The sequence below is a fragment of the Aythya marila genome, assembly GCF_965140915.1.
Source record: "Aythya marila genome assembly, chromosome: 8".
NCBI classification, from domain to species: Eukaryota; Metazoa; Chordata; class Aves; order Anseriformes; family Anatidae; genus Aythya; species Aythya marila.
In genome coordinates this window covers 1,005,721-1,019,035 of record NC_139049.1, presented here as the reverse complement: position 1 = coordinate 1,019,035, position 13,315 = coordinate 1,005,721, and the positions used below count along the sequence as shown (strand labels likewise).

Sequence of the window (13,315 nt, the reverse complement as noted above, 5' to 3'; positions counted from 1 at the left end):
CTAGCTGTGTGTCAGTGGTCAGAAGCATAACATTTTTGTAGCGGTCCTTTTACTGCTGTGGGCCACTTTTCCCTTGTGTCACGCCTCGAGGTGAGTGCACTGTAACTGCATTTCTTACTGGCTTCCCAGTCCCCTGTGATGCTTGCTTTAGTACCTGGTGAGGGAGAGCCACTTTCATTTCCACTTCTTTTCCTGATAATGAGAATTAAGACAGGAAAAATCAGAGGCAAAGCATTTGTGATTTTGAAATCTTTGCCTTTCCCTGAGGAGTCTTGGAGAAGTACCTCTCTTGGATCTACTGGGAGAGAATTTCAGGTGCTCGGTTATTTCAAGTGTCAACACTCTTGAAATGAATAGTAGGTGTTAAGATTTGATTGTTTGTGCTGGAGTGAGAGGAATTCTCCTTCACAGCATTAGGACTTTGAGGGGTGAGTGTTGGTTAAGTAGTGTGGGTTCGGCCACTTTGAACAGTGCGAGTCATGATGCTGTCAGTAGTGTGGGCTAAGGTCGGTGTGTCTCACTGTGGGTTGCATTGCCTGCACTGAAATGCTTGCATGCCCCTGCAGGTAGCGTCTCCCGTGGGGTGAATCTTTGAACACCAGAGGTTTTGAAATCCCTAAAGGGGGAGATAAACTTCAAAGGGCCCTGCAGAATTGTAATGCAGGGCTGCGGTGGCCAGCCCTTTGGTCCTTCAGCAGTTTGCTTGTTGATAGTCTCATGGTGAAATTTATGTCACCTTCCCTTCAGCTGGACAATATCCTAATTATGATGGTCCATCTTCTGTCTTCCCTTCTCGTTGCTTCTGTGCCAGATGTAAATAAAGGGTAACCCCACTTTTTTTTTTTTTTTTTTTTTTTTCCCTGAAGTGCTTTGTAAGCTCCCTGTGAACAAAGAGTACTACATTTGAGAATACCTGTGTTTAAGCTTTATCTAAGGAGTAGATGCTTTCCAGATTATGTAGGCTAAGGCTTTTGGTTTCATGCAACAGTCCGAACTGCTAGGTCCAGAATAAGGTATTCCATGAAAAAAGTGTTACAGCCTGCTGGATTACTGCAGTTGTCGCCTTCGGTTGTCTGGGCTCAGTCCTTCGATGCAAAGATTTGGTCTGCAGTTGAGTCAGGAGCCATGAAAACTATGTTGCCTGTGTAATTTAGACGGGTGGCTTTGAGACAGGCTGTCTGGGGAACTCAGATTCAAAAAACTGACAAATTTAGGAGAGGAATCTTTAGGTAGTATGTGAGGATACGTATCTCTTCCGGAGTTAATTCTGGTGATAGATACATGGGTTTAGTCTATATACGAATAACCTCTGCTGGAAAGCTGAATGCTGGTTGTCTTTGGTAATAAACCAGTTCTGTACCCAAATCTGGTGCAACTTCAGTGACTTTCAGAGCATCTTCCAGAGGTCATTTAGCTTGATGCCTCCAACTAGAAAGTGAAAAGTTTCCTTGTGTAGTTATTTTGAAGATCCATAAGCAAAACTGAAAATAGAATGTTTAATCTGACATTAATCAGCCTTCATGAAGGCAAAGTAGTTTAAGATTTTTAAATGGGACGGCTAACCTTAAAATGATAGTTAACACAACTTTTTCCTAGGAAAAGCAAGGAGTTGGTGAGGCCTGGTATTAAAACTGTCCCAACACTTAATTCCAGATATGCTGATAGTTTTTACTAAGAAGGTTAGAAAATTGTTTTTGTTTGTAGCCATTTTCCTCTCTGTGCTTCATTCCCCATTTGGTGAAAATAAGATAGCTGAGTGTGAAGGCACTGGCAGAGGATGCAGGAGAACTTTTCTTGTAATGCGACTTTTTTCCCCCTTTTCTGCCCACTTACTTTAATAGCATACGTATACTTGATATGGTTTCTTGGTAGATTAGAAACAACATTTGTTATTTGAAAATCATGCTTATTTGACAGAAATACACTAGAATTTTGATATTCCAACCTGAGACAAAACTGGTAGAATTCATCTGTGGGTAGGAATTTCTTGTTTTGCTTTTCTTGGCTGGTGTTATAGAACACAAGCAGAAAACAATGACAGCTGTGCAGTAAATTTTTGTTTTACTTTGCAGGTTTGTTTTAATGCGGAAGTGGATCTCACAGCTTAGTACAAATAAAACAAACAAAGGTGAGTAGATTTTTTTTTTTCCCTGGATTCCTTGGGTCCGTTAGACATACAGCTAAACACTGAGGACAAAAAGTCATTGAAAAAATGAATTGTATTGCAACTTGTATCTGGATTACTGTGATTTATGTGTACAGTGTTATGATACAAAAACAGGAACACCCCCTTCCCCAGTACTTAAAATTATCATGACATTTTTCCTGCAAACTATTATAGTCAAAAAGCTATCATGGCATTCTGTTAGTTATCGAGAGGCAGAATTATGAGTACTTGAGATTAATTTTGTTTCCTGCATACTACCTACCTGGTTTCTAAGAACTGAAAATGTATGTTGCATTGTCAAAACACTTACACTATTAATAAATAACTGTGATAAATCTGACCAGCTACCAAACAGCAAATTATTAAAATAAAATAAAATAAAAAAATCCCTATCCTGCCCTTAGCTCTTTTGGGAGCTATTTGTAAGACAAAGCATATGAAGGCTTACTGTGGAATCTGGGTGTCCATTTGCAGTTGCAAGCTGTCAGCAGTCAGGGAAACAAAAAAATCTGTTACTTCAACACTTATTGTCCACACCCCGCTATTACAATAATTATTTTGATATGGAACTTAGCTAAACACAGATTTTGCTTCTCTTCATGTTGCTTAGTGTTCTACTTTGGGAATACTTTGGACTATAAAAACTAATCTTTCTCCATTAAATTACATTAAACACTTTTAAGAGCAATTTGGTTTCATCTGTTTTAGCCTGATTCTTTCATGAGCGTCTTTAGGTAAGAATGCAAAGTAAATTCTCATTAATGTAGACATGGGTCTTGATGGAACTGGGTATGCAGGCTTCCTTAGCAAATAAGAGCTGGATTCTCAAGTTTTCTGCTTGCTCTTGACTGGTATGTTATCTTAGAATTTAGCTGCTCATGGTGACTTTGTATTCTGAAGAAGTGAGAGGGAAGTCCCATTTGCTCAAGTGAGTTTGTATTTCATTTCTAATATTAGACTTACTACAGCTTTTAAAAAAATGTAGTATGTGCATTTTAAAATTGGCATGACCTGCTTTGTTGGTATTTTCTGCTCTGCTAGGACTTTTAGAGCTACTACTGTCAACTGTAAAATGTTGATTTTTAACAGAATACTTTGTGAGGAATTGAAAACAATTCTTTTATTTTTTTTTTCTTTGTATAATGTGTAACTGATTCAGGACTTAAATTATGAATTGTCTTCTGAACTACAAAGAATTAAAAGCAAGCTATACTGCTGTAGTGTGCATATACTTATGTGTAGAGGAATATTTTATGCCTTTGACTGACACTGCAGGTTTATAGAATGTGCTGCTTTGAGAAAAGAAATAAATGTAACTCTGCAAAAGGAAGTAAATTTCTTTATCTGAGGTTGGGCTTAAAACAAAAGAATCCTAGCTAGGCAGGTGATGTGATTTCACAGTAAGGTTTAAATTGGTCATTGTGTATTCTGATGCTTTCAGTACTTAGCTTACATTTTCCCTTTAATTTATGTGGTATCTTGTTGGTTTAAATACAGAAAGTTAGTTGAGAAGTCTGCAACATGAAAGTAACTGATTGTGTTCTTTGAGTGTGAAATCAGTCTTCTGAATGAAATTCCAAAGACCTTTCATCTTAATTGTGGTTAGCTATGTACAATAGAATTAAGCTGTTCTCTGAGGAGAAAGCCTGTATGTATTCTTGCATATACAGCAAGAGGACAGAAAAATGTGAAAGAATATATGCAAACAGTATAATGACATTTGATCAATACTGTTATTGATTGAAGGAGATCTTGTGGTTCTGATGGAACTATGAAAATGACAATTGAATAGTCAATAAATCAATGAAAATGCTACATATTATAAGGGAACAAACCAAAAAACAAATATCCATTTATCTGAATTTGCAATGCTGTGCTATGTATGGTATGAACAAACTGTATCGAAGCTTGGTGCTAGTTTAGTCCTGTGACTGAAAAGCAACATAGAGCTGAAGAAGATTCAGAGAATGGCGGCAAGGACAACTCTGAAAGATTTTAACAAACAGCCTGTACTTATCAACTGTGTGTCTTCTGTCTCCACTCAATAGTGTAGACACTGCAGTGTCTTGTAGACTTCTAAACAATGAACTTAACTCACACAATTCAGTGCAGGCTTGGCCTTTCGCGTAAGCTTATGTCACTTAAAGCACTAGATGAAAAAGTCTCTTAATGATTCACTCAAACATCTTGTATACTTTACAAGAAGGCATTTCCTAATGACTGAACGTTTTCTTTATGTGAATAATGAATTTAGAGTTTTTTGCTTTAATTGCAATCACTTGTTTTCCTAATTGCAAATGTAGATAGTAAGATGACCTGACTTCTGGAAATCAAAAAACCTCTTGTCAGTTAAAAATACACAAGTGTACGATACTATTTACAAACAGTGCATGTCCCTTATTGGGGTCACTGTAGTCTCTGTTCTTAGGTCCTCCAGTGAAGCTCAAAAGACACAATCTGGAACTTGGAAAACCTATCTTCTTTTAAATATGGGTGAAAGTTAAGAACAATAATCTGTCTCAGTGTGTTAACAGTATAATGGGTTACTTTTATGTAACAGGAAAGTTTACAGAGGATAGATAATTGTGCTGAATTTTTCTATAATTGGTTGTAGAGTTAGGATAAGTTTTAACCAATTGAGACCCCATGCAAAACCACACTTGTTTCCAGAAGCTGTCTTGAACGTATTTAATATTGCTTTACCTAAAAGCAGAAAATGTAATAAATGAATAATACTACCACAGGTGTTGAAGGATAGGTTATATTTAGAGGCACAGGATAAGGCATGCCTGATTTATTTTGCTTTGGTTCAGGCAGGAATCTTACACAATTTATGTTACTGTTCAGATTGTCTCAGTTACTATGAAGACTTGTTTTCTGCCATAAATTACTTACAATAAAACAAAAACAAAATTATTAGGGGACTGACTTACATTTCTTATTAGTTGGAAGTGTAAGTTCAATATTATACAGCTGCAGGTCTCCTAAAAACTCAATTTCATACATTTGCAAGTAAGGATGATAACAGTCTCCAAGTGGACAGAATATTTTCATCTTAATCTAAAAAAGCACAAGAGAGTTTTTGGGCTTTCTTTGCACTGTTGCTTACCATCTCGCTAGCTTCTTAACCTTTGATCACTGAAAGAATACAGAGGTTGATTAGAAGCGGTTTGCCTAGTTATGAGTCACTAAATGTCATTCATTACACTGAAGTTCTAAAGCAAATGAGTAAAAGCAGAGTGTTTATTTGAGGAAGAAGTATTTTTGTAATTGGGAAAGATAGTATGCTTTAAAGGGTAAGTCTCTATGTCAGCAGAAGATAAAATTCTAGAACTTGTGATGCTATTAAAATGTGTGCAGTAAAATGGATATAAGAGAAAAAACACTTGAGAAATTGCTAAATAGGTCTCAGAACATGCTGGAAAAAAACGATTACCACTTTTTTTTTTCAGTGTAATGGGAAATAAAGTTGGAATTTTCCCCAAAGTTGAATGGTGTGTAATATTTTAAGATATATGCCAATAAAATTGAGCTTAACTCTTTTAATGTCTTTTAAGAGCGTTGTACTGTAAGTCTGTTATGTGGCATCATGTTGTTGTTGTGCAGTGTTCTCATCAATGATCTTTGGGTATAACACCTCAGGAATAACTTGTGCAGATAACAATACAAACTTAATGAATTTGAGAAATATTCCTCAGAATAGTTAAATTAAAATTGGCTGTCTGTGTTCTCTTTCTATTAACAAAGGGTAAAGCTTGTGCAAATAAAATGCTGGATGTTTCTATGCTAAAAGTCGGGGCAGGTGGAGCTGCTTCAGTTACTGAATTTGACTTTCTCTGAAATTTGAGAGTACCCTGAAAACAAGACTTCTGTGGCCATATAGTTGTAATCACTGGGGGTTTGCACAGAGTTATGGAAAACAGCTAATTATTAGAGTCATTTGGCTTATGTGTATTGGATTTGTAGTGGAAGAAAGCTTTTTTCTCCATTGCTCACAAAAGGTGTCTGACCAAAAGTGCCTAAATGTAGGAAAAAACTTTGTTTTAAATTAAAAGTCGGTTTTTGATTCACTATGAAAAATATGCAGTTCTGCTTTGACTGATTAGTTTTAAGTCTTTTTCTTAGTACACCATCAGTCACTTACTTGGCACTGGGGAAAACATTTTTAGTTCTGTGAGCTCTGCATTTGGGGAATCATTAGATTTGCATATGAAATTTCATCACCACTTGGTGGCAGTACTTGGCTTAAGAATGACTTCTGTCTGAACAAATAAACTGGCTTTGAATCTGCAGAACTATGGTTTAAAGGAGAGTAGGTTTGTTTTGAATTTTATAAAAGTCAGCGATGAGTTTTAGAAATGAAAATGCTTCATGTTAAACCTAATGAAGGGATTTGTCTTTGTATGTGTTTGTGGAAAATCTAGCTATAATGTCTAAAACGTAATTTAAGGTAATTTCTTACATCAGTAGTATTCTCAGAAATTGTAATACCTAATGTTCCCGAGTTGAATTATTGTAGCATTTATTTCTAGCATTTTACTTCGAATAGTATACTTCAAGTAATTTTAGAGCATAAAATTTCTTCATAGTAGCGTTCCTCATAATGCCTTTTGCAGGTAAATACGGGACTGACAAAACTTACTTTTTTGCCTTCTGCAATTCTCTGCATTTTCACTTTTCGTTGATGCAAGTTTTAGGAAAGGATTCTCCATTAGATTTTTCTGTCAACAAAGCTAGGAAAAGTTTGTGCCCTTACTCTTAGTTGTTGCCTGTCAGTTGTGCTGATTCAGCAGTGTATATGCCAGCCTTTTAAGCTAGGTAATGAAATTGTTGATAAACTGAAAGAAGAAATGTGGAGGAGTAGAGGAAGGCAGGAGTCATTTAAATTGGCTTTGCTGCTAAGAAAAGCATAATTCCAACATACAGCAAAGTAATTTGACAGTATATGGCTACATGTTGAGACAACTTTCTCTTCTCTGCAAGCCAGAATCTTCTGCAATGACAGCAGGTCTTTCCTTTTCTTTTTGTATTATTTATTTTTTTCCCTCTCATGCGTACTGTAGTGATAGCACTAGAGCCCATAAGAAAGCATGTACTTTCCTAAACACATTGTTTAGGAAATTTCTCACTCACTGTGACTACAGTTACAAAAGTGCATTACTGATGGCAATGGGCTGGATGATGAGGAAATACTTTTCTTGTATCGCCTGAAAAGCTGACACTGAGAATCTGGCGTCCTTAGGCCTCTCTGAGGTGTGATATATCAAAAAGACATCAAAGCAAATTGTGGCCTAGAAGAGGGGATTCATCCTATGGAAAAGTAATTGTAACGGTTGTAGAAAGTCCTGAATAGTAGAAATATTAATAAAAAATGGTGAGGAACTTAAAAAATGCAGGTTTATAAATTTCAGAATAATATTATTGCTTTATTTAGTGAGAGAGAACTCTGGAAAACAGGAACACTGGAGGTGAGGGACATAGAATTAGGGTTTTGCTGTGGATATGTTCTACCTAGCGTGGGGTAGAGAAAATGCACTTCTCCTACGTACCTGATTTTTTGTTGTTGATTTCTTAAACTGTCAGAATGGAAAATCTAAAGGTAGTGTTCAGAAACTTCTTTTAATTAAGATACTTATGCTTATATTTCTGATATTTTACAATAAATGATAAAAGCAGATAGTCTGAATGTAAGTAGCACTCTTAATGGGGAGTAAGGTAAGTGAGAATTGGGATACTCTGTGGAAAAAATGTACTCAAACGGAATTACAGAATAGTTGAGGTTGGTAGGGACCTCTACAGGTCTTGTCCAACCTTTCTTCTTAAGCAGGGTCACCTAGAGCAGCTTGCCTAGGACCACATCTGGAAGGCTTTTGAATATCTCCAAGGATGGAGACTTTCTGGGCAACCTCTGCCAGTCACCCTTGCAGTTAAAAATAAATAAATAAATAAAAATAAAAAACCAAATTCCTTATTTTCAAGTGGAAACTCATGTGCTTGTTTGCCTCTTTTTCTGTCACTGGACACCACTGAAGAAAGTGCAGTTCTGCCTCCCTTCGGATGTTTGCACACGTGGGTGACATCCCATACTGATCACGTATTATTTTCTAGGGTAAACAGTCCGTCAGCCTTCTCCTCATACGAGATGCCCCAATCTCTTAATCAAATTAGTGGCCCTTCAAGGGGACTCTCTCTGGTAGCTCCATGTCTCTTGTACTGGGGAGCCCAGAACTGGATGTAGGACTCCAGGTGTGGCTTCACCAGTGCAGAGTAAAGGGGAAGGATCACCTCCCTCAGCATGCTGGCAGCAGTCCTCCAAACGCAGCCCAAGCAAATCAATATTCAAGAAATAAGAATGAGAATGGTTGGTGGCAGCAATGATATGTTTTTTGAATTGTAAGACAGTCGTGCTTCAGTTGTAAACTGTTGCCTTGCAGATATGAGATGTTAAATATTACTCTTACACATTCTAGACCAGAAATCAAGTTTCTAAAAGCCTGACATTTTTAAAGAAACATTTTTTTTCTATTTTATACACAGTTTTTGAAGAAGTTTCACTAGTAACAGAGTTTCATGTAAATGAGTGTTACGAAAATTAGTGTGATGTTCCTGAGTATAATGAATAGACAGGTTTTTTGTAGGGTGATGGTTTAGTGGAATACCAGCCCACTTTTCCTTAAAGATCTGAACTTGATAGTTTCTCATCATGAAGAAAGTTCTTTTGCCTTGGTTGCATTTTATTTCCTAAAGATTTTGTAGACTTTAATGTCTTTGTGTTGACTGTTTAGAAGATTCTGAATTCTAAAAACTAGTAAATTACTCCTAAGAAACTAATTATTTCTTTCTGATTATTTTGTATCATGTTTTGGATTTTTTGCAATACAGGTAAAATCTTATAATTTCATTTTTTTTCCGCCTGATACCTTGAAGCAGTATTTTTGTTTGACATTAATGTCAGACTTTGAACTGAGGTTGGTTGCATGTGTTTTAGAGTAGAAATAGCTTTAGAAATCTAAGGCAATGTGTGACCAGATGAGAAATTAATTAGTTGGATTGGTTTCAAACTGAGTCAGTATTAAAAAATACAGAAAACTGTTTGAGATCAGTTTTAATCTCTGTACATTCTGGTAGTCAACAAGAGAGGTAAATGGTAGTTGTAGTGTTAAGACTTGCAGTGCTACTGTAGGAATTAGAATTAACATATCTGCCTCAAATCTGAGACTTCCACACAAAGTAGCAGTTTTGAGTTTGACTCACAGGCTATGCAGGAAACCTGTTGTTTGTGGTAAGGCTGTCTAGCTATTAAAAGCTGGTGGGGAATCTTCCATTCCTGAGCAATGACAGTTATCTTTCTTCAGTTATGTTGATCTTTTGCAAGCTCCTGGAGAGAACTTTGTGTAATTTACTCCTGTATAATTGTAAATTTCTCTTTGGTCAACTTTTTCCACAGCAATATGACATCTTGGTGAATTTCATTTTGAATTTTACATCTTGGTTTACATAATTTCTTGTTCCTACCTTTTTTAAGGAATTGGGAGCAATTTGTGCAGTTTAAAAATAAATATTAAAATGCATAATAGGTTGTAGTATTGTCATTACTGTGGATGGTGGCAACTTTTGTATTCTTAGTTTTGCATTGGAGTATTTTCTTGCTGCTTTGAAAATTACCTAATACAGGAGTCTCGTTAGCTATGGGAACTTTATGATGTTTATGTTTTCATGTAAACATTGGAATCAGAAAAGCTTAATTTTCAGTGGAACTGCTCAGACTAGTTAGATTAATAATCATATGCTTGCGTGTAGAGTAGGTGTGGGAGGGCAGCATTTATAAGTGCTGTGCATACTAAACTAGCCCTATGTTAGCTGCAGAAGTTAAGTTCCAGAAGTGTTCAGATGAATTTGTAGGTTTCAAAGTTAAGTAAGGAAATCTAAGAATAATCCACCTGTGCTGTGGAGAATGGAATGTATTTTCAACAATTTAATTTGCGAACATGCTGGAGAAAGGCAAGGTGAGTCACTGACTTGACCTTTGGTTGTCAGGCTTTATAGCTCTATTTCCATCTGAGGGTGGATCAAGATAGCTTTTAGATAAAGAGGGAAACTAGTAATATGTATTTTTCTAACTATTACAATACCATAATCATACTAGCTTTGGATATTGATCTTGTTAGATAACACCCAAAACTCAGTAGGTATGAAGAGTGTGAATTACTGTATGGAAGAGGCAAAAATATTGTCCAGATATTCACTAAGTGAGATCATAGAATGGCTTGGGTTAGATTGAAACTACAAGACCACCCAGTTCCAACCCCTGCCTTGGGCATGGACACCTGCCACCAGACCAGGTTGCCCAGGGCCTCATCCAGCCCAGCCTTGAACACCTCCAGGGATGGGACATCACAGCTTCTTTGGGCAACCTGTTCCAGTGCCTCGCCACCCTCTGCGTGAAAAATTTCCTTCTAACTTTTCATCTAAATTTCCCCTCTTTTAGTTTAAAGCCATTCTCCCTTGTCTTGTCACTATCTGCCCACGTAAAAAGATGCTCTCCAAACAGATTACTTTTCCCTGAAGGTGCAGCTAGTTTATACTAATACACTTAGTTATTTGAGAGGCAAGGGTTTTGGATTTCTCACCCCACTCCTTCAGTTGACCTGGGTAAAACTTACTCTGCATAATCCTTCATTTTCCAAAGGTTCTTAAACATTTCACTTTTGACAGAATGTGTGACATGGGTCATAACTAAGTTAATATAGGAATAGACTGCAAATTAGGCAAAACGGAAGGAGCTTCTGCTTCTGTCTGGTGCCACAACGTACAAGCTCTCAGGTCTGCCGCTTCTTGCTCAAAAATCTGTGACTGGTTCCATCATTTTTTGTATCTTCTGTCATTTGAAAAAGCTTTATTACAGGAATGCTTGTGGATAAAGAGATGAGGTATGTTAGTTTTCTCTCTTTACATAGCAAAGTCTTGAAGAAATAAATTAAATGGAATCAGTGCAGGCATTAAACACCTTTCCTATCTCTTTAATAATCGCGAGTGCCCTGGTTATTCACATATCTGCTTAAAGAACTTCATTTATGACAAATTACTTGGCACAGGACAAACAGAGCTTTTCGCCTTCATTTCAACACTGTTGAAATAATTTGTTTCTTTAGTTCATTTAATTAGGCTGAGTAAATTCAGTCTATTTGGGAGATGGGTTTTAAGTTTTTGTGCCATTTAATAGTCACTGTGACTATGAAACTTGGTATCAAAATACATAAACACACTTCATGCTTTTCACAAACTCAGTCAATTTTTTCCATCTTAATTTTTCACCTCCTGTGTGCTCTCAAATCTGTTGTAAATCTGCATAACATAAGGTGTTGTTTTTTTTTTTTTGTAACAGAAATTGACAAACATCTAGCTATAACTGCTAGTAGGCGACAGCACAGTGTTGGAGTGTAAGCTTTAATGAACTAGTATTGCATAAAGGCATAAAATTTGGTGTGTGACACTACTACATCGCAAAGGTTGTCATTATGAAACAGGAACCTGGAAATGTCATGAACCTACTTTTAATAAATACAGTTAATAATGTACATAGAACAGTGGAATTAAGTACGTTCCTATCAAAAAGAATTATTAATGAACAGAAAGTGGACAGCATAGATCTGATGACAAGAAGGTTGCATCTAATCTGAATTACTGAGTGACCTGGGAAGCTTGCTGAGAGGGATTACCGAATAATTATGTTAATATGCAATTATCACCTCATTTTTTCTGTAGTAACCTCAAGATGTAGTGTAGTAAAGGTGTTATAGCAAGTGCTGATAGTTTGCAAAAATACTGATGTTCAAGATTTTTGAGACAATAAGATTAGCTTAAGGCATTTAAATGATCTGTCATCTTGAAGACAGATCTGACCTTACACTTTTTTAATGCTTAGGGTATCTGGCCACAGGCAGTCATATCTGCAGAACTCATTATTATTTGAAACTGATATTTTATGAAGAAAAACAGTATTTTTAAAAATTAATATGTAAATTGAAAAGTAGTTAATTAAGTCAGGGTGGAAGTTGGCTAAATAATTGGTTGGGTTTTACTCTTGAGTATGAAATAATTCCGCTATAATAAACAATGTATCATGTAAATTAAAAATAACTGTTTACTGTGTGACAGTGATTCCAGGTTTAGCTAAAATAATTGAATAGAATTTGGCCTTTTAGGTAAAGTGTTTCAATAGTATGAGCCTTGAATTGTGCATGTTTATGTAGGCTAGGCTTTTTGAGCATTGCTCTTCTGTACTTATCTCCAATGTAAGCACTATGTAACTCACCAGGGCAAACACCATACAGTTATAACAAACACTATTTGCAATACTAAATTTCAAGTTTAAACTTGAAGTTTATTTTTTCAACTACATTAAGGATTTATTTACCATGCATTTCAAGAGAATTAATATTGTGTGCATCTGTGATGTGGTATAGAAAACAATACTTACAAAACAGTGATGGAAATATGCAAAGAATATTGTATAGCCTTGATTAAATGCTAGTAGCTAGTAGCTTTGATTTTCTTTCTGCTTTTTTTTTTTTCCTCCCAATATGTTCACGTTTAGGTAGTGTTTCAGTATGGGTGGTAGGCTTCCTGAATGTGATACAAGTTAATGATTTCCTCAAAAATGATGGTATTGTGTGGAATCATTGCCACGGAGTAATTTTCTGCACTTGTATTGCATGTGGCTCACTGTTATCACAATACTCTAAATTAATGTTACTTACTAATGTTACTTAACAATATTTTTTGTATGTTTTCTTTAGGACCACACTGTTAGAACTTCTTCGCGTTTGTCCTGGGTGTATAATAGTGAATTGTACCACTCTGGTAGCTGGGGGGGCGGGGCGGGGAGAGAAGATAATTAGCAGAAAATGATTAAAATGTAACAGTGATATTATCAATATGATAAGCATTTCAGGCTTAATTCAAAGCCTGAAATCTGTAGGGACAGCTGTATTACCATAGAAGTCTTCTAATCAGATCCATATGGAATAGTTCACAATCTCCATAAATACACAATATGGAAATGAGTCTCTTATGATTGCACGATGTAATGTTTCTTGTTCAGGATAGTTTTGAAGGGACTCTCAAGTTTGAGGTGGTTGTGTGGTG

The 13,315-nt window shown here is 36.2% G+C and overlaps 1 protein-coding gene across 13 annotated transcripts in view; it reads left to right on the top strand.

The window, feature by feature from the left end:
• Positions 1–13,315, top strand: part of ZNF644 (zinc finger protein 644) — an 80,170-nt gene that overhangs the window by 45,643 nt on the left and 21,212 nt on the right. For 4 of the 13 annotated variants that reach the window (XM_082765842.1, XM_082765849.1, XM_082765850.1 and 1 more), the window contains 2 exons: positions 2,073–2,128; positions 3,033–3,095. The exons of 1 other annotated variant lie outside the window; for it this stretch is intronic. In XM_082765842.1, the coding sequence (XP_082621968.1) occupies positions 3,046–3,095 (50 nt within the window). In that variant the 5' untranslated portion in view covers positions 2,073–2,128; positions 3,033–3,045. Of the gene's footprint in view, positions 1–2,072; positions 2,129–2,875; positions 2,902–3,032; positions 3,096–13,315 lie in introns of those variants that run through there. 8 more of the 13 variants (XM_082765853.1, XM_082765852.1, XM_082765851.1 and 5 more) reach the window with 3 other exon arrangements.